The sequence below is a fragment of the Mirounga leonina genome, unplaced genomic scaffold, assembly GCF_011800145.1.
Source record: "Mirounga leonina isolate KUSES-001 unplaced genomic scaffold, KU_Mleo_1.0 Mir_101609, whole genome shotgun sequence".
Classification (NCBI taxonomy): domain Eukaryota; kingdom Metazoa; phylum Chordata; class Mammalia; order Carnivora; family Phocidae; genus Mirounga; species Mirounga leonina.
The window spans coordinates 1,816,630-1,838,169 of record NW_023270164.1 but is presented as its reverse complement, the minus strand read 5'-3'; the positions used below and the strand labels follow the sequence as shown (position 1 = coordinate 1,838,169).

General features: G+C 37.8%; 1 protein-coding gene across 1 annotated transcript in view; it reads right to left on the bottom strand.

Annotated features, from left to right (window-relative positions):
- The window catches only part of CFAP47 (cilia and flagella associated protein 47), a 494,762-nt gene that overhangs the window by 348,442 nt on the left and 124,780 nt on the right, over nt 1-21,540 (bottom strand). The window contains exons 25-26 of the mRNA XM_035002133.1: nt 17,853-18,048; nt 10,909-11,118 (exon numbers count right to left, since the gene is read on the bottom strand). Of these exons, the coding sequence (XP_034858024.1) occupies nt 10,909-11,118; nt 17,853-18,048 (406 nt within the window). The remainder of the gene's footprint in view (nt 1-10,908; nt 11,119-17,852; nt 18,049-21,540) is intronic.

Genomic DNA, 21,540 nt, shown 5'->3' with positions numbered 1-21,540 from the left:
CTCCTAACTGCATCTTCTATCTATACACACAACACCAGGAAAGGTGGACAAATACGAGTGTTCTGTATAACCCAGCCCCCCAAAACATGACAGATAATGTTTCAGGGCAGTATCCCAACACTGTCTTCAGTTATGATCTATTAGATGGTTATTGAAATATTCTTGAGATTTCCCATTGCCTGCATTTCAGCAGCCAGGATGCTAAAATTCTAGATGGCTCATTGTTAACAGTCAGCTGGTTTGTGCTAAGAATGGAGACTCTGAAAGATGAACACGTCCTAAATAACTAGTCTTCTTAATACATAAGGGGAGTTTTGAATACCCCAAAAATTGCTTCTACCTATCTGGTAGTGTCCCGTAAAGGTTCTTGACTCACTTTATATACTTACTTTAAATATTTAAATGTCCATTTAAATATATATTTACAGGCTTATTTTAAATATCCAAATATCCCAGAAAGTCACATACAAAGCAGATACTAATTTAATACTAGAGTTACTAAGGTCACATTACCAACCTGAATGCATTAATGCTCTATATGTTTGACTCTGGGTCTGATTCATTCTCTGTTAATCTCCTTTACGTGATGCAAGTTCCCACCCCTTCAAAAACAGTAAGGTGTCGGGGCGCCTGGGTGGCTCAGTCGTTAAGCATCTGCCTTCGGCTCAGGTCATGGTCGCAGGGTCCTGGGATCGAGCCCTGCATAGGGCTCCCTGCTCAGCGGGAAGCCTGCTTCTCCCTCTCCCACTCTGCCTGCTTGTGTTCCCTCTCTCACTGTCTCTCTCTGTCAAATAAATAAATAAAATCTTAAAAAAAAAAATAACAGTAAGGTGTCTGGAAGAGGCACGCTAAGAAATACTAGAAATAGAACCAAAGTTGCCAGGTGCACACTATACAAATACCAAATTATTCACTGAGTAAAACAATAATTAGAATCACTTTTCATTATTCTCATTTCCTTTTTATTGTACTGAATGCTTTAAAAAATAATACAATTTCAATTTACGTGATTATCAATGCCCTATTATTTTAATAAAAGTAACATAACAAGATTTACTACACCTCAAAAATGTTTTTGAATCCATAACAAGGCTGATAAAATGTGACTATATGTAGAAACAGATATAATTAAGAGCTGTACATTCTCAGGTTTTGTTTTGTTTTGTTTTGTTTTAAGATTTCATCTATTTGACAGAGAGAGACAGCGAGAGAGGGAACACAAGCAGGGGGAGTGGGAGAGTGAGAAGCAGGCCTCCCACTGAGCAGGGAGCCTGATGCGGGGCTCAATCCCAGGACCCTGGGATCATGACCTGAGCCGAAGGCAGATGCCCAATGACCGAGCCACCAGGCGTCCCTCAGTTTTAAACAAAAGATCTGCACATTTTAAAATATATTTCCTCACCAGCGAAATGTTCAGTGTACTTGTAATTAAGACTATGGGCTTTATCTCTAAACGTAGAATGGAATAACTAACACATATCAATGAAGAAGGTAGAAATTACAATTTATCATTTAAGCTTCCTATCAATGCATTAATTTACCTATATATGCCAACTCCTTGTTTTTTGTTTTTTTTTTTTAAGATTTTATTTACTTATTTGACAGAGAGACAGAGAAAGAGCACAAGTAGGCAGAGTGGCCGGCAGAGAGGGGAGAAGCAGGCTCTCCCCTGAGCTGGGAGCCAGACGCGGGGCTCGATCCCAGGACGCCGGGATCATGACCCGAGCCGAAGGCAGCGGCTTAACAGACTGAGACACCCAGGCGCCCCTCCTTATTTTGTTTTAATGTCAGAAGACATATAGAACCCAGTACCTTAAAAGCAGCAACTTGCAAAACAAGACTGTGACTAGTTATTTTTCAGAAAAGATCAAGAATTTTTCAAAACCACATCTTGCTCATGATTAGGAGAACTCCAAATTCGTATTGCTTTAGAGTGAGCAACTAAATCAGGCACAACCCAGAAATTTCTGTGCCAAGAAATTCACAGAACAGACACTTCAGGGGCAGCTTTGCTGCTAATGACACTGAAGCTTCTAAATACCAGCCAAACTCAAAAGTGTGGGACCTCTTCTCCTGATGTCACTGGAACTGTATTAACTGTGTTTTTTGGATACAAAACTCATGTTTCACATGGTAAAAGGGTGATATTAAAATATTTATCTCTGAATATCAGTGAATTCTACAATCTAAAAGGGAGGTGCATATCAATATGTAGTGTAAGCACCTGACAATCAGTTTTTCTGATTGTAATGTTAAGTGCCTGACATTAGGCTTCTGATTGCAGGGGCATCCACTTCAAAGACATGCGTCTGTCTCATTCTCTCTCTCTCTCAAATAAATAAATAAAATCTTTAAAAAAAAAAAAACAAAAAAAACAAAGACATGCATCTGAAATAAACATACTGCCCCCTACACAGCTAAATAGCCAGGTCACCCACCTGGGAAGTTCCCCTTTTTAGAGATCTCTGGTTGACCTAGGTAACTGACCATCTAACTGCTTGCTTTTTTCCCCTTCCTTCACTTTAATTTCTGCTCTTATATTTTAAATTCACTAATAAAGAGTGAACCCCTGAAACCCTAGTTGCCCCACCCTCAACCCCAGGCTTGCACACTCTCTTTCTACTGGCAACCTCACTGTGTGGCCCCGAGCGTGCCTTATACCCTTAAAAACATGTGAGTAATAAACTTTGTTTTTTCGAAGTTCCTTGATGGTTTTTGCTGGGGCACATCTTGTAATCATAGTAACGATCACAAGGGTCTCGGTCCAGCTACAACAGTGGCTCTGTCACTATCGATAATGTGAAACTGACCCAAAAGATAAATAGTATAGAATCCTTTGAACTCTGGCTATGACCGGCTTTAGCCCTTTAATTACTAAGGCTTTGTTGGTTAAGTGTCTGTCTTCTCTGTCTTCGGCTCAGGTCATGATCTCAGGGTCCTGGGATTGAGCCCCTTCAGGCTCCCTACTCGGTGGGGGCTCTGCTTCTCCTTCTCCCTCTTCCCTCCCCTGGCTCCTGCTCTCTCTCTCTTTCTAAAATAAATAAATAAAATCTTAAAAAAAAAAATTACTAAGTCTTGAGTAGGTCCAAGGTTCAAAAGGAGTGTTTAAGGGCAGGTCAGGCACCAGTGTGAGGACCTAGGACAGTGGCTGGTTACCAACCAGCAAAGAAATGTTTCTTTGGAAAATATTTCACTGGCAGAGATTTACCACTGTGTGCCAGCTAATCAGCAGCCCTGATTTTAGTTTAGCCTCATGTACCAAACAACCTGTTTGGTACTATTCTTCCTGTACATTTCTAATCAGCCTCTCATTCAGAATATAACATGTAGTTCAACTTGCCTTAAAACTCAAAATCTTCCTATTCAAGTAATGGATTATATACCACCTGACATATCAAAGCTTAGAAATAATTTTATTCAATTTTCTTAAGTAATCTGACCCTGTTTTAACAATAAAATCCTAGGATTTGAAAAGTTAAAGGGAAGCAAAGTTGTGTGATAGAGATAATGAGATCTGATCTCAAATCTAGGTTCTTTCACAAGATAGCTGGGTGAGGGTCAAAAAGGGAAATAGCAGTACTTCAATTTCCTCTGCTATAAATTCAGAATTATACTTCACAATGTAGATCTCTTAAACAGACTAAGTTAGATAATGTATTAGCAAATAAAGCAAACCTACTCTTAAAGAAAGATGGGTATTTAAAGATTCTCACAGCAATACCATTTTCTAGTGTTAATGTTATTTCTTGCCAAATATTTAACTGTTCCACTCTTTAATCTCTCTTGATAGCATTTTTCCTTATTCAGTCTTTTTAGGTCTACTGCTTCATGAACTTTACTGCACATGAATCACCTGGGGATACTTTAAAACTACAGATGTTGGTTCCTTAGATCCAGAATGAGATCTGAAGTTCTGCCTTTCACACCAGCTCAGTGTCGGTCTGGACTAGCAACCTCAGCCTCAAATGGGAACCTGTTAGACATGCAAATGTGCACACCCCACCCAAGACTTACTAAATCAGGAACTCTGGAGGTGGGGCTCGGAATCTGTTTTAACAAGCCCCCAGGGTGAGTTCTATGTAGGGTCAAACTTGAGAACCGGGGTTCTAGCGTGAGGGTTCTCAATTTTGACTTCCCATTAGAATCACATGGGGAGCTATCTAAATTTGCAGTGCTTAACTGACCCTCCAGACAAATTATATCATAGTCTATAGGTTGGACTGAGGCATGCATAGTTTTGAAAACTTCCCAGGTGAGGGGTGCCTGGATGGCTCAGTCAGTTAAGTGTCTACCTTCAGCTCAGGTCATGATCCAGGAGTCCCAGGATCGAGCCTCATGTTGGGCTCACTGCTCAGCAGGGAGTTGGCTTTTCCCTCTCCCTCTGCAGCTCCCACTGCTCCTTCTCTCTCTCTCGCTCACTCTCTCTCAAATAAATAAAATCTTTAAAAAACAAAACAAAACAAAACTTATCAGGTGATTCTGGTTTCCAGTCATGAGCAGTACTTCTCTGAGGGGGGGGGAAGGGGGAACCACCGTATCTATTTGGTAGATAAGGAATTTAGGTTTCTTTCGTTTGACTTAAATTTTAATTTTCAATTATTCATGTTAACTGTCTTATAAAACAGCTGAATTTTTTCCTTTGCTCTAAAGTTATTCGAATTAAATTTGGGTACTAACTGGGGCACCTGGGTGGCTCAGTCATTAAGTGTCTGCCTTCGGCTCAGGTCATGATCCCAGGGTCCTGGGATCGAGCCCCGCATCTGGCTCTCTGCTCCGCGGGAAGCCTGCTTCTGCCTCTCACACTTCCCTTGCTTGTGTTCCCTCTCTCGCTGTCTCTCTCTCTGTCAAATAAATAAATAAAATCTTTAAAAAATAAATAAACAAATAAATAAATTTGGGTACTAACTAATCAGTTTTGAGTATAATAAATATGTGTTAAATATTTATGGAATTTAAAAAAATGTATGGAGTACCTCAGAGTTCTGACATGCCACATTCCTAATTATGAACCTTCAGTTTGTGTTTGCTATTTTAACAACGAGGCACTACTAACTCAGGTTAACCTTCAGGTCACCTGAAACATGCAAGTGAAATCAACTCTTGATTTTACAAAAGTAAACAGGATATGTTTGGAGTTATTCAGAGGAAAATATTAAGCTGTCTTTGGCATCCTTAGGATTTCTATGAAATTAATCTCCAAAGCCGTAACTTTCATTCTTTGCGAGGTCTAGGTAAAGTACCAGTCAGACAGTGAACTTACAAAGCAAGAGTAAGTGGCAAGACTTCATTCTCATAATTATAAGCTCCTTCAAGATGTAATGTTCCCTCCTCCTCAACCTGTTGTGCAAAATAAGGGATTACAACATTCTGGCACCTCTTAATCAATGTGTTCCCTGTGTGAATTCCCAGATCAGATACATTTTCAAATATAAAAATAAACCTCAATACTGAAACACAATATAAATGATTTGGAGATTCTCCAAAGCAATCCTTAACCTTAAGACAACTGTCCTGCCCCTGTCCCTTCTTCCCCTCACCCCAGGGTGGATCTAATCACTCTCTAAATAGAAGAAAGCCCCATGTATCTATAGTAGCCACTATGATCATTCTGGAGATCTAGAATGCTGATTTTAAAACTAATGCCAATTCTAGAACATTTACTCAGTTACTGCAACATGCCGGCACAGGGACTGTTCTAAGTGCTTTATAAGTAGTTTCTCATTAAATTCTCATAATCACCATCTTCTCAAATATCACATCCTCAGAAATGTTTCATCTGTCTGATACATGAAGGCATCCCTTACTTTCTATCTCATTAAACTCATATAATTTCCTTGTTAGTTTGTGACATGGTATTATTTATCAATTTTTGTCTCCTCCATTACAATGGAAGCTCCATGAGGCCAGGAGCTTTGTTCTGACCTCAGTGCCAGAAAAAAAAAAACAAAAAAAAAAACCAGGTTTATTACTGCCACTTTGTAAATATTGAATGAATGAATGAATGAATGAATGAATGAATGAATGAGGAAAAAAAAAATGTACCTGAGAACCAAGAAGGCTTTTCATGAAAAAAGGGATAGTTTTGGAAGCACAAAATTTTGGCGATAGGGAACGACTGGCTGACCTCATTACTGCTCAAAAGTCAAGGCTGCTACATTTTTTCACTGGCTCAGAACCAAGCAATGGGTCCTCATGTCATTCAGGGTAAAAGTCCAAATCCATACAATAACCTCAAAGGCCCCACTGGGTCCGGTGCTACTGTTACCTCTCCACCCCTTTCTCCTAAATGCCTCCCTTGCCTCATTCTACGTCGGCTGCTCAGGCTTCTTTGTAAGCATCCACCTTGATGACCTTGCATCAGCTATTCCCTTGGTCTGAAAGGATATTCCCAGATATCTTTCTTTGTTTTTTTTTTTATCTGAGAGAGAGAATGGGAGACAGAGAGCATGAGAGAGGGAGGATCAGAGGGAGAAGCAGACTCCCCGCCGAGCAGGGAGTCCGACGCGGGACTCGATCCCGGGACTCCAGGATCATGACCTGAGCCAAAGGCAGTTGCCTAACCAACTGAGCCACCCAGGCGCCCCCCCAGATATCTTTCTAACTCGACCCTCTGCTTCGCATCTCTCAGATCCCATCCTCTTAAGGGAAACATGGCTTATCACCCTATATTTTACTGAGACCCAGTCACTTCCCTCTCTGGTACTCCCCAGGACCTTACCCTGCTCTTTTATTTTTTCCTATAGCCTCCATCAATGATAACATACCAGACCTACCCTTTATTATTGTCCCTTTCCCCCTGCTAGACTCTAAGCTCCATAGGGCAGGGATCATGTTCTGATACCTGAGATAACCCCGAGTGCTTAGAATGGTGTCTGGTAGGTGTCTGATACATGGTGAACATTCAGTAAATACTTGTTGAATAAAGGAATGAATGAATGAATGAATGAATGTCTCAATCATTTCTCACAATGTCAGACTGCTAACTGAAAGTAGTGTTAAAAATATTTGGGTGACTGAATCAGAACTTTGCTTTGATTGTTCAAGGCCACCCTTGACTCTGGACTGCACTGAATTGAACACCTGGACATTCTTATTTCCCAGCTCCAATTTAAATGTTTATCACTCACCCAAAGTAGAGGTAATTATATACCTATTATAATTTCTAAAACTGTATCTTCTCCTTAATTATTTTATATTGATGATTTATTGATTAGGGGCCACCTACAGACATTTTAGACGTTCACTAATTTTATCAATAATCAGTTAACACTTTCTTTTCAAGGTAGATTATTTCTTAGGATGCTTTCCATAAATTTTATACCTATGTAAGGGAATTCCTGTTATTTTATTCAGGTGATATTTCTTTATTCCCTAATTCTAAAGAGTATAACTTAAGACCTATATATGTATTTAATATAATTGTAAACTATACTCCTTGGTGCATAAAGGCAAAACAGAAACTAATATATATATATATATATTACACACACACACATATATATAATATATATACACACATATATTCTCTCTCTCTCTCCCCTCCCCTCCATATACCCCTACATTGGTACCTCATATGCCAAAAGTAAAAGTAAGGAAAGTCAAGAAGAAAACAGTTGTAATTGACTAGTACATAAGGAAGATAGTAAGTTAGAATAGAAGTTGATTCATAAAGCAGCAATGAAATATGTTACTATGTATTCCTTGACCTGTGTTCATTAATAGCTGTTGACCTCATGCTTCCTTATGCATCCAAGCTTTGATTTCTATAACATCACCTCTCCTAGCTCTCCTATGTCTCACTCATGGGTACCAAAGCAGAGCATGCAAGACCCCCACAATCTGCTCCCGCTGCTCTTTCAGCTTCATCTCTCATTTCTGCCTTGCCAATATCCATCAAACCAAAAACACCAAAAACATCCCCCCAAATATAAGGCTGCTTCAGCTTCCATACCTAGTGCATTTTTTTTTACACACTTATAATAGTCTTTGACCACATCACCATCCCTCCCATAGATGCACAGCCTCTGTCCCCAGATTTTGTGGGGAATTCAGAGAAAAGGCAAGTGGGGTGTGCAACCTCTTATAGCTCTTGGGCCAGCTTAGCCAATTCAAATGTGACAAAGTCTAAATAAGGAAACAAAATAAGAACGCATTCATGTTAGGCCCCAAGGGGAACCACAATATGAAATGGTCTTACATGAGTAAAAGAAAACAAAGCATAAAGGAATGAGAGTTTTATTTGGTACTGAACCCATGTGCTCCAATATGGACAAATCGGATGCAAAAAAGAAAAAAAAGGATTCAATTTAGGATGAACACTGACAAGTGCAATTTGTCCTTTGAGATTTTACTCAGGAACCTATGTAGCCATCCCCGCATTCCCCACTGCCCCAAGATATTATCAGCTGCTCCTATTGCACTGCCTTTTGTATTCACCTCTTGGCACCAAAGACCATATATATAAAAAACACTTGTTTAAAGTCTACCTTTACTACACTGACCTCCATCAAGGAAGGGCCCCTTTCTAATTCACCTTTTCTTACCCAAAAGATTGGGCAGAGCACATATGGATTACCCGTAATAAATATAATAGATGAAAAGAAACAAAAGAATAAAATGTATTCCCAAGAGAAATTCTGAGTTGAGAAAGAAACTCTTGAGGAATTTCTTGGTGGAAGACCTCATTTATCTCAATGAGATCAAAGGTGGAAAGTCTACAGAAAGAAAGGCAAAGACAACTGTGGAGTGGAGAAGAAACAGAAGACCTGGTCATATGCACTACAGGAAACTAGATAAGGAGTTAACAATGAATGCATCAGTAAAGGGATTTGCCTGTATTAAGGTTCCACGGAGTGCTTATGATTCGTGTTCATCTGGGTGCATGGGAAAGCCTTCTGTAGCCCATCTATGGTTTTCAAAGTTTCTAAATTACTTCTAAAAGCTCTATTTAAATGGGCGCCTGGGTGGCTCAGTCAGTTAAGCATCTGCCTTCGGCTCAGGTCATGATCCCAGAGTCCTGGGATTGAGCCCCGCATTGGGTTCCCTGCGGGAGGCCTGCTTCTCCCTCTCTTACTCCCCTTGCTTGTGTTCCTTCTCTCGCTGTGTCTGTCTCTGTCAAATAAATAAATAAAATCTTAAAAAAAAAAAAGTCATTAAAAGCTCAATTTAACCCAAACTTGCTGAAGGTTGAAATGGAACTTAGTGGAAAGTAAGGTAAGAAGGGTGGGGAAATCCAGGTAAGAGAAACCAGTCTCAAGACAGAAAGGAAACACAGCAATGACAAGAAAAAAAAGAAAAGAAAAGAAAAGAAAAGATCATCAAATATAGCAAACCCCCCCCCCCCCGCCTTCTAGAGACTGTTTTCAGGTCTCCTTACTGTCTTGTTTGCTGACCAGACAACAGTCAAGTCTGTTCATGCCCCTGTTAGAGGCACTCGTACCCTTGCCCCAGAAGCAATCTTGTCCACTCAGTATTGAGTGAAACTATTTCCTTCCTCACCCTGTTAACATGGTCTGAGGCTTCATTAGCTTCAAGACATTCATGGATAAATTATTCATGATTTTTATTGGTGAGTGCAAAGGTCCACCTTACGTAGGGCTTTGGGCAAAGCGTGAATTTGTGGACTGCAGTGAAGTAAAGTTAAAACTTTTATGAACAAGGTCAGTAATGTACAAAAAGACAGACTGTCTCCCAGGACTGAGTTCAGTGCTTGATGGGAGCCTAAAGCAAAACCGTTTAAAAACTTGTTTTTAGGGGCGCCTGGGTGGCTCAGTCGGTTAAGCGGCTGCCTTCGGCTCAGGTCATGATCCCAGGGTCCTGGGATCGAGCCCCGCATTGGGCTTCCTGCTCAGCAGAGAGCCTGCTTCTCCCTCTCCCTCTGCCTGCCACTCTGCCTACTTGTGCTATCTCTCTGTCAAATAAAGAAATTAAAAAAAATCTTTAAAAAAAATTTGTTTTTAAATATCAACAAAAGACAGACTGTTAGCATCAAAAGAGAAAAACGGGAGTCTGAGTGGTATAACTTAGATGATTTTATCCATCTACATATGCAAGAGACATGGAAGGTGGAGTTCAGGAGAACTCCTAGATACAGCCACCCTCTGCTCTGGACGAGACATTCCAATAGCATCTGTCTCTCTCCCTTCTAATTCCTAACACAGGAACCAGTCCATTGACTATGAATACACCAAACAGTAACAACCCCACTACAAGTCAATAAATGATCACACTGATCACATACACTGTCACTCATCTTTAGTGTATAATTCCCTCTAATGCTACTTCTCACTATAAACATTTTTAACAAACTTGTTTGCTCTACCCATTAATTAGCCTCTTCTAACTTCGGGAATCAAATCATCTCAGGGTGTAATGGAAAAGTGGCATTTCTTATCCTACAAGGTAAGAAATCCAGAAACATGTTTTTACCAAGGTGTATTTGGATTTCCCGGAGTCTGTTAAAGCAACATGTAACAAAATCGTACTGTTTGGAAACTCGTTACACTGATATTTCTCATTTTCATTTAGTACTTATTTAGCATTTCCTTTGTTCCAGTCCCTGTCCAGTTACTCAATGATTACTAACTCAGGGAATTTCCCATGATTACAGAGGAGATAGGTTCTGTTATTACCCCCATTTTATGTAGGAGAAAACAGAGGCACTCAGAAGATTAAATAAGTTCACCTCAGTTAACAGAGCCAAGATTCAAAGCCACAGAGCCTACCTGCAGTATGTGCTGGTAACAGCTGTCAAGCTGTTTCTCATGGGAGCAATGCTACGTTTGGAACTTTAATGCACAACTTTACGGCCAAAGTCATTATTTTACATGTCTCTCCTTTTAGCATTTTACAATAGTGTAAAACATAAACTTATTATTCTTTGCTGTCAGATACAAAAGAATATCTTACCAGTTATCTCTGTTATCACAGAAAAGAATATCGGTGAAAAAGGACACAGGTTTAGATGATCTGAAGCTGAGGTGGCAGGTGAGCTCCGCATTCATTCCACTGGGAGAGCCTGTGATGACTCTGCCTTTTGGAAACGTCACAGAAAGAGGATGAACCTCGTCCCCATCAAAAAGTCTTGCTGGGGGAATCTGGACATTTAACGTTGAGTCTCTGTTTAAAATTAAAAAAAAAAAAAAGCTCAAAATACATGCAAATAATTGGATTTAAATGTGTCTTCCTCTGGTTTTTGAATCATTAGAACAACTAAACAAGAAATATTTGCAATAATATGCCCAACTATTAAAGATATTTTTGCATCATCTCTTATTTTCTGGCCACAATATAAGATGGATAATACATTAATTTGACCACATAGGATGATCCAAAATTCCTTCTGTCCTCTATGAATTAAAAAAAGAGGATTAAAACACCTGACTAAATACAATGTGTTTTTATCGATAGCCATGATATAGTGCTGTCCTTGTATGTATCCTTATAAAAATTTACCAAAACTTACCAATTTGCTAGCTAAAGCTTTAATGCATGTAGACTAAATATAATACTAACAGATGCATATACACACAAAAAATTTTTAGTGTGCATACTATTAAGCACTTATATACATATGTCATGAATAGTTTCTAATCATTACTTCTAGAAAATTCCACTTAATGTTCACATATTTCATTATATACCTATAATTTATTTAACCAATCTAAAATGTTTATTATTTCTAATAACACAGTATGTAGTATTGACTTTTAACTCTAACACTTGATAACTTTTAGTGGTCAGTTAATATTTAGCCATATTATTTTTAAAATTTTATTATATATGTAGGCTCCTATAACAAATAAGAAGTGTTATCAAATGGGAATCATATTTCCCTAGTATGTTAATTACAATGAAGATCATTCTGCTAATTAACTTAAAAAAGTAAAGAAAGATTTCAACTTCAGTTACTTAAACTGATATGGTTCATTGCATTAAAAAATTAAAAATGTTATTTATAAATCAGGTTTGAATCCAATTCTGTTAAGTAGCTAAGTGTCATTGGATAAGTCATTAATGCTGTTGATCTTATTGTGCGTACAATGAGGAGACTGGGTTATATCATGTCTACAGTCACTGTTACATGTTCCTTTCATTATACCGCATTTTTTCAAGATTCAACTTTTGACGTGAGATCATTTTTAAATTGATACCTTTATACATTCATTCAGAAGTTGAAAGAGTAAAACATTAATCCATATATTAGACAATGTTTCTTGATAAAAAAATACTTTTTAGCACAATATATTTCAAGTCACTTCTATTTTCTGTTTAAGCAACAGGATTAGTGTCTGCTTATGAGACAGGGTCTTGAAAGAACTGGGAATCCCAAAGTTGTCCAGTTAATGCTGAGCAACTATACTCTTGTCACCAAATGGCATTCAGAGCAAGCTCTAAAGTGTAAGTAAGCACTTATCATATTCTGCAGGCCAAACGTGAGAAACTACAGGTTGCTCTGGGCTCCACAACTTGAATAATATCCATTTATTTTCAACCTTGGGAGAGTCCCAAGCTGACTCCATGCTGAGTGCAGAACCCAACATGGGGTTTGATCTCATGACCCTGAGATCAACACCTGAGCTGAGATCAAGACGGAGGCTTAACCAGCTGAGCCATCCAGGTACCCCAGTGCTATGTATTTTAAATAGTGAACTTATATGTGTCTATTTTGATAAATGATCTTCATAGCTTTAAAATTTTACCTGTAGATTCTTTTAATTTCCTATATGGAAAATCATCTAATCTATAGATAATGACAGTGCTTATTTTCCTTTCCTTACATATTTTATTTTTATTAACTTCATTCATGGACTACATTTTTCAGGAAAATGTGTTAGACAGTGATAATAGGCATCCTTGCCTTTTCTTTTTTATTTAAAGGGAATTAATTTATGTTCCAGTATCCATGATAATGTCTCTTCTAGATACATGATAGAAAATTTTAACAATTTAAGGGATATCTCTTTTATTCCTGTTATTAAGAGTTTTATCATGAATGGTTTTGGAATTTTACCAAATGCTTTTCTTCTGCATCTATGGAAATGATCATATCATTATTCTCTTTAATTTGTAAATGTGGGAGATGAAATACAAAGGTATTTTAGATTTTCTAACATTAGGCAAATCTTGCAATACTGGAATACACCCAAGTTGGTCATGATTTATTAATATATTTGTATTATATATGTAATATACATTATATTAATATGTATACATAATTTAATTCACTAAGGATTACTGCATCTATAGTCAAAAGAGAGATTTGCCTATAATTTATCTTTCTCATACTGTAATTATCTAATTTTATAATAAAACTTTCTGACTTCATAAAACAAATTAGAGCACATCGTCTTTTTCTCTTGTCTAGAATTTCTACAAGGTTTGAGATATCAGTTTCTTGCAAATTTAGTAAAACTTGCCTGTAAAAACATCAGAAGATGAGGGCGCCTGGGTGGCTCAGTTGGTTAAGCGACTGCCTTCGGCTCGGGTCATGATCCTGGAGTCCCAGGATCGAGTCCCACATCGGGCTCCCTGCTCAGCAGGGAGTCTGCCTCTCTCTCTGACCCTCCCCCCTCTCATGCTCTCTATCTCATTCTCTCTCTCAAATAAATAAATAAAATCTTTAAAAAAAAAATCAGAAGATGATATTTTCCTTGTAAGAAGATTTTAAATATTGATTCAAAGACTTTTGACTTTCTATGTATTCCCAGTATGGTTTTAGTGAATTATATTTTTTCTACAAACTTCCCATTTAAGTTTTCAAATGTGTTGGAATAAATTTCTTCATAGTATTTTGATTATCTCATTTTTCTCCACTGGATATATAATATGCCCCATTATTCTTAATACTATTTAGTTGTATCTTCTCTCTTTTTGTTCCTTGTCAATATCACTGTATCAGTATCCATTGTATTAGTTTTTCAAAGAACCAACTTTCAGGTTCAGTGAGTCTATTTTCTATATATTTGCTTTCTATTGCTTTTATTTCTACTTTTTCATTTTATCTACATTCTATATTCCTTAGGTTTAATCTAATTATTCTTATTCTTATTTATTAGGTTGAATACTTGAAACTTCTAATCATTTTTTATCTACTATCAGCATTTAAGACTACACATTTCCATCTAAATACCATTTTTGCTACATTCCATAAGTATATTTATTTGTTTATTGCTTAACCACTGGAATTTAATATAACAGATGCAGTTAACTCAACACAGATGCAGGCTTACTTGTCTAAAGAAAGCAACAGAAGTGACAGTATGCGTTTCAAGTTAAGTCTTCAAATTTAATACTCAAACACTGCTTTTATATCAGTGAATGTTGTTTTCATGTTTTGATACATGGTATTTTAATTATTATTTATTTGCAGAATTCAGTATGGTATCTTCTTTGACTCTCTATAGAAGATTTTTTTAGGGGGCACCTGGATGGCTCAGCCATTTGAGTGTCTGACTCCTGATTTTGGCTCATGTCATGATCTCAGAGTCATGAGATCAAGCCCCTTGTCAGGCTCTACACTCAATGCAGGGTATGCTTGAGAGTCTCCCTCTCCCTCTGACCCTCCCCCCACTCACATGTGTGCTCTCTCTCTCTCTCTAAAATTTAAAAAAAGGCAAGTTTTTTTTAAGCAGTTCCAAATGTATGGCAAATCTGTTAATATTTTCTTTAATGATTTTAAAATTATAATTATTATCAGAAAACATAGTATATATGATGTCAACTCTTCAAAATTTGTTAAATTTGACGGGTGCCTGGTGATACAGTTGGTTAAGCATCCAACTCTTGGTTTCGGCTCAGGTTCTGATCTCAGGATTGTGAGACTGAGGCCTGAGTCAGGCTCTGTGCTCAATGGGGAGTCTGCTTGGGATTCTCTCTATCCTTCTGCCCCTCCCCACTCCCCACTCATGCTCTCTCTCTCTACAAAATATATGATCTTTTTTAAAAAAACTGTTAAATTTGAACTATAGAATGATACACTTTCAGTCTTTGTAAATATCTCCTATATGATAGAGAAAACTGTGTATTCTATAACTGCAGGGTGCAGTACTTTATAGTACTATTTTTAATATTACTTTTATTTTTTTTTTAAAGATTTTACTTATTTATTTGACAGAGAGAGAGACAGTGAGAGAGGGAACACAAGCAGGGGGAGTGGGAGAGCGAGAAGCAGGCTTCCCGCTGAGCAAGGAGCCCGATGCGGGACTCGATCCCAGGATCCTGGGATCATGACCTGAGCCGAAGGCAGACGCTTAACGACTGAGCCACCCAGAAGCCCCTAATACTACTTTTAGTATTTTTAATAATATTAGTAAATGAATGAAGCCTTTAAAATATCCTTTTCAAATTTCCTTTATCTATACAAGTGTTTTTGTCTTTTGGACTCAATAATTGAGGTATGTGTTGAAATATCCTACAGTGATGAAGGACTAGTCAATTTCCCCCTATAATTTTAATTTGGGGTTTATGTATTTTAAGACTATTTTAGCTGTGCATACAATTTTAGAATTCTGATAGTTTTCAGGTGAGCTGCATCTTTTATAATTATTTAATGTATTTTTAATATTAAAAATACGTCTTACCTCTTAAATAAGGTTATCACATGTAAAATTAATACTGCTATCCAGCTTTCTTACAGTTATTCTGCTATAACTGTTCCTAAGATTTTAGTTTGGTGGTTCTCAACTGGGCGTGGTTCTGCATCCCAAGGGACATGCAGCAATGTGTGGAGACTTTTTTTTTCTGTCATAACTGGGGGAAGATGCTACTGGTTAGAGACCAGGGAGGCTGCTAAACATCCTACTATGTACAAAATAGCCTCCAGTGAAAAAACAGAAGTATCTTTCCAAAAATGTCAACAGTTCTGAAGTTGAGAAACCCTGCTTTACTTCAATCTTTCTTGTCCTTCTGTCTCACATATACTTCTTTTAACAGTTAGATTTTTTTTTTTATTTACTCTAACATTCTGTCTTTTAACTAGTCAGAGTAACTTACTTACATTCAATTGTATTACTCAACTACTTAGAGTTTTTGCCATCTTTTTTGTTTCAGGTTTTTCTTGCTTTTTAAAGTATGCATCTCTTTTTCTCTCTTACAAAATTAACCGAGATTCTGTTGATTTCTATACTGTTTGTGAAGTTATATACAATCTTAGGTTTGTGGATGCCCTTAAAAATTTACCCTACACACTTTGTTTTAAAATTCCTAAAAGTTATTATATTTGGTTCATTTTCAAGTCTATATTGTATAATTCCATGTTCATTACTAATTTTTATAATGCGACTTGTTTTAAAAAATTATTTATACTCTGTGTCTGATAATTCCAATATCTGACTGACTTCAGAGTCTAAATTTCAAGATGGTTTTTTGTGCTGACTCTAAATGATGGTATCTTCCCTTGTGAGTTTTGCAATACTTGATATTACACTCATGTCTGGTTGATAGCAATTGTGGAAACTGAAGTATCAGCCAAAACTGAGGATGGCTTCATTTAGAACAGAGGTTCACAAAGTGTGGTCCAGCAGTATAAGTATCATTTGGAAACTTACTAGAAATACAAATTATTACATACCATGCCAGGCTTGCTGAATCATAAATTCTGGGGATGGGAAGCAACAACCTCTGTTTTAAAAAGCGTCTCAGGTGATGCTGATATACACCAACGTTTAAGAACCACTGATCTAGAGAAGATTTGCTTGCTTCTGCTGAAAGGTAGAGGGATTTACTCACGTGAACTATTTTAGCCTCTTCCAGTGTCCCTGGATTAATCCAGGCATTTGAGATTGTTTCCCTACCTTGAAGAAGTTGTCTCAAGTTTTAAGAACAAGCCTGCATTTGGCAGATTATTACAGCTCACCACTCCTACTCTGGTTTCAGCTTGTAAGTATGTACTGGTTTGGTCTGGTTTGATCTGAGCCCTTTGGAGACCTCCCACATTTCTCAGAAGCCAGCAGTTAATTAATTAACTAATTAATTAAACACACACATAATCTACTTGTTTTGTAATACGAGGGTACATAATGTATCTAGGGCAATATACTATTAGGGTTTGGGATGCTGATAAATTTTTTTAAAAAATGAAAACAGTCGGCATTCTGCTATACTATGTACATATGATAGGCAGAATTCTGAGATGGTCCCCAAGAGCCTTAGTGTACATACAAACTCTCTAATTCCCACCCCTTGGGTGGCAGAATCTGTAAATATGATATCACTCTGGTGAATCAGCTGTGTTATACAGCCATGGTAAAGGGACTTTCCATATGTAATTGACATCCCTAGTTAAATAAATTCAAGTAAAGCAAAAGGAAGATTATCATGGGTGGATTAGACTTAATCAGGTAAGATCTTAAAAGAAGGTTTGGAGGTCAGAGACTGAGAAGTCAAAAGATGGTCACTTCTGGCTTTCATTGAGTAAAGTACCATGATGGGAGGAGGATTTGGCCAGGATGTGAGGGTGGCCTCTAAGAGCTGAGAGTGATCCCAGCCAACAGCCAGCAAGAAAATGATACCTTAGTTCTACAACTAAACAGATTAATCTGCCTACTACCAGAAAGCTTGCAGGAGGACTGAGCCTCAGATGAGACAGCTGCTATAGTCTGTACCTTGAGAACATAAACAGTGGATGCAGCTAAACAAACCTGGATTTCTGACCCAAAGAAATTATGAGACAACAAATTTCTGTTTTAAGGCACTAAGTTTGTGGTAATTTGTCACATAGAAATAAAAAGCTTGCTTCTTGTACCATGAAGAGAGACATATCAAAATTTTTTACAAGAAAATCAAATGACTAATTGTGAGGTAATTAAGTGGGCTTTAAATGAAAATGTGGTAAATTTACATTAAGCATTTACCTGAAATAGTTTTGGGGTAAAATGTTGATATCCATTACAGTTGTTACATCCAGAGGAACAGGAGTAAAAAATATGAATGGAGGGTCAAACAATAACATGGGTGATTTCACCTCTCCAACCAAACATAACCTTCGATAGCCAACTGGATTATCATTTAGACGAATGGGAATATCAGCTGTGTATTTTCTAGGATGATCTAATGAAAAACAATTTTTTAAAAGTATCTTAGATTTGTTCACATACACAAAAAACATTTACATAGTTTAAACTTTACTTAATATTAAAATGTACTATGAGGTTACAGCCCAGTGGAGAATAGATTACCCAGAAACTGGAATTATCCTGCCAAGGAACTTAAAACATGTTAATGAAGTGTCACTGAATCAAAAATATTCTAAAGTGCACTATGCCTAGAAATAGGGCAGATCTCCTTAAAGCAAATTTTCGTTATTACTGGAAAATACCTATACCTGGAGGAAACAGCGCAACAGGACTTCTTTTTTTGATTCTTTTCTGTGCCTTAACAGGAGCTGCCCGTCCCTTTAGTATATGCAGTATGAAGATGAGGTCAGATAGTTGCCATAAGGATTTCAGGGGACTAGTACTGTGAAATGGGTGTGCCGAGAAAAAAGGAATGTTGTTCCTCCCAGATTTTTAAGTTTATGGAAAGCTGCCAGGGTTGACTGGCCAATCTCACCTGGTAGGAAAAGACAGGAAATTCCCATGTGGCAACTCACTATGAGGTAAGGCAGTCTGTGTTGGAGAAAAGGGCTCAGCATCTGAGGCTGCAGCCTAGTCCCAGACAACAGGTTCCATCTCAGCAAGCCGCCAACGCCCTTTTCGACCCAAATGCCCCAAAACAGTGTCTCGTAAAGAGAAAAATATGATCTGGTGAGTATGAACTCAAGGTAGTATCTTAGAATTCAAAAACTAGACACCAGAATGACCTGGCACAGATCAGGGCCACCAAGAGTATCACCAGAGCACATGATGAGTGTTCTGGATGATGCATGTTCAAAGGTGACACACTGTGAACCACACACAAAAACAAGGTATCATTGAACTGATCATACCCACTAGATTTCTCTGTGCTGGGTGCCTTCACTTGGCCCAATCAGTCTTTTACTTGTTCATATAGTCTAGGATCCTTGGAAAATGAGAGGTGGCTGGAGAGGGAAGTGAATTAGTGACTTCCTACTAATAATGACAGATGAACACTGGAAAGACTTTGTGAAAACATGAGAGACTATATCTATATCTTGAGCTGAGAAAAGGAGTTATAATAGAATTTATGTGTTTAAAACTGTAAATCTATAGAGAAATGATTGTTTCATTTAATGAACCTGATATTGTAAAATTTATTTTGGGGAGAAAGAAAATCAAGTTCATTACTTCCAAAGTTAAGCAAGGTTTTAATTAGGACTTACTGAATTCTGAATTTTGAATGGGCTATTTTGAGATTATTTCTGGGTTTCACACCTGGTAAACGTTTCTGGGGTCATGGAGAAGGGGATTCTCTGTGTAACCTAAGACTACTGGACATTCGGTAACACGTTTTTCTAAGCTCAGGTGGTCCTTCTCTCTCATCTGAGATGTAAGTTATATAAATGTGTTACAGATACGTTTTTCTCAAGAGTGAGGTTGAAATCCTAAGAAGGCAACTCATAGATTTGACTGCTTAGGCTTAGCCCCATACTGAAGGAAAAGTCAAATGGAAATGCTACTTATTTCCTTCTAGATTATCTATTTTATTCATCTGGATAAAAATGTTGATACAGACATAAAGGAGAAGCTCTATACGGAAATACATATGGTGGCTTTAGCGGGACTGGCTTTCCTGTAATTTCTTTCAGGACCAGACATAACAGAAACTGAGAAGAAATACACAGAAATACATAATGAAACCTAATTATTTTTACAAAATAAACTTCAGAATGGGGAGAGTATACGATGTTTTCTATTATATTTTCAGAGTTCTAAACAGAGATAATAAAAGATGAAACATTTTTCAAATCTATCAATCACAGTACTCTATGTACTGTTTCTTGCCATTAAAACTAAAATGATTAGAAAATGCCACGCTGAAAAAAACAAAAAACTAAAATGTCATGCTAATAGAGGTACAAGGACACGGAGTTAAGGCAACGCAGTGCTAATAGCATATTACTGAGAAAATATACAGCTGAATGAAATCTAAAAAGCTTAAAAGCCATAATGGGTTCTTATTCTGCCTTTCCTGTTGATAACATAGCTAGTTCTTGGTATTTCATTTAGATTGCCACATTTGTTTTAGATGTGTAAAACAGTACCATCCCAAGGATTCTGACGCAAGTGATTTATGGAGGGCATGCCCTCAGGAAGAACCTGTATATAAGTGAAGAAGGAAACAAAACAGAGGAGGGCAAGAAGTTATGAAAAGGTGCAGTTTTATAATCCAGATTCAAACATACGCAGCTACGGGATGTGAATTCACCAGATAGGTTGTCCCAGCTGAGGGAGAGTTAGTTGGGCCAGCTGAGGTAGTAGCGCTGGTGAAGCTTACCCTCCTAGATACCTCCTTCTGCTAAGGGCAACCTTCTAGAGAAAGGGACAGATATAGCCCGTCAGAAGCCAATACCCACAACTGAGAGATGGATGGGAATACCCAGTAATGGGAATCTGGATGGGCCCAAACAGCATATAGCAGAGACTGCACTCCTAATGTTGCTTTGTAAGTAAGAATAATTAAGAATAATAATAGGTAAGTTACTGTAACACCCTTTTAAATAGAAAAATAGTCTGGAAATGGCATTTGGTGTGCTTATTTAGTTTGGGCATATAAACTGTAAAGATACTGAAGCAGATGCTTCAAAATAAAGACAAATACCAGGATAGAGTTCCTCAAAAAGGAGAAAAAAAAAATCTTCATAGATGTGTTTTCAAGCACCTTCCTGCTGTTCCTTTGCTTCAGTCTGCTTATAGAAGCTAGTTGTCAATACCCTCACTTCCTGAAGCTCATTACCAGAAAAATTCTATATTTTTATGCAGCAGGGATTCTCATGTTGGGAATTTTCTAAGTTATGTGCCCCCTGGGTTGTGAAACATTGAAGCTGTTTACATGAGAACTGAGAACAATCTTATTCAAGGAAAGTGAGAGTCTACCCACCCAAATTAGATTCAAGAACAATGCTTTGGATTCAGAAGGGATTGGAGATTCGCTTAGAGATCAGTATGGGTCACATATTCTATCACAGCCCCAGCCACTGTCCCTGTGGGGGTCCAAGGAAGAGATAAGAAAGGGGGAGTGAAAAGTAAAAACCACCTCACTAAAACTCTTGAAGGCCCTGACCTTATAAGGCAGCTCTGCGTGGTGGCCAGTATAACAGGTCTAGCCATGTGGAGTTATGTAGATCCACATGACTTAGGTGATATTGATGGCCAAGGATGTGTCTACAAGGCAAAGAAAAGAGAATGAGACATAAAGGCCCTGACCATGGCTTGGGATAAGAGGCTTACACCACAGTCAGATTACAAGAAAAGAAAAGGGCAGAAGAAAAGTATAATCCATTCCTAATGCCTGCTAGAAGAAAATGGCAGATGCTACAGGATAGCCCAAAGAACAAGGCCAAGATCTTACCGGTATAACTGAAAAAAATCCTAAGTCAATAATGAATGATCCATACACATGCAAAAAAAAAGGTTGTCAACA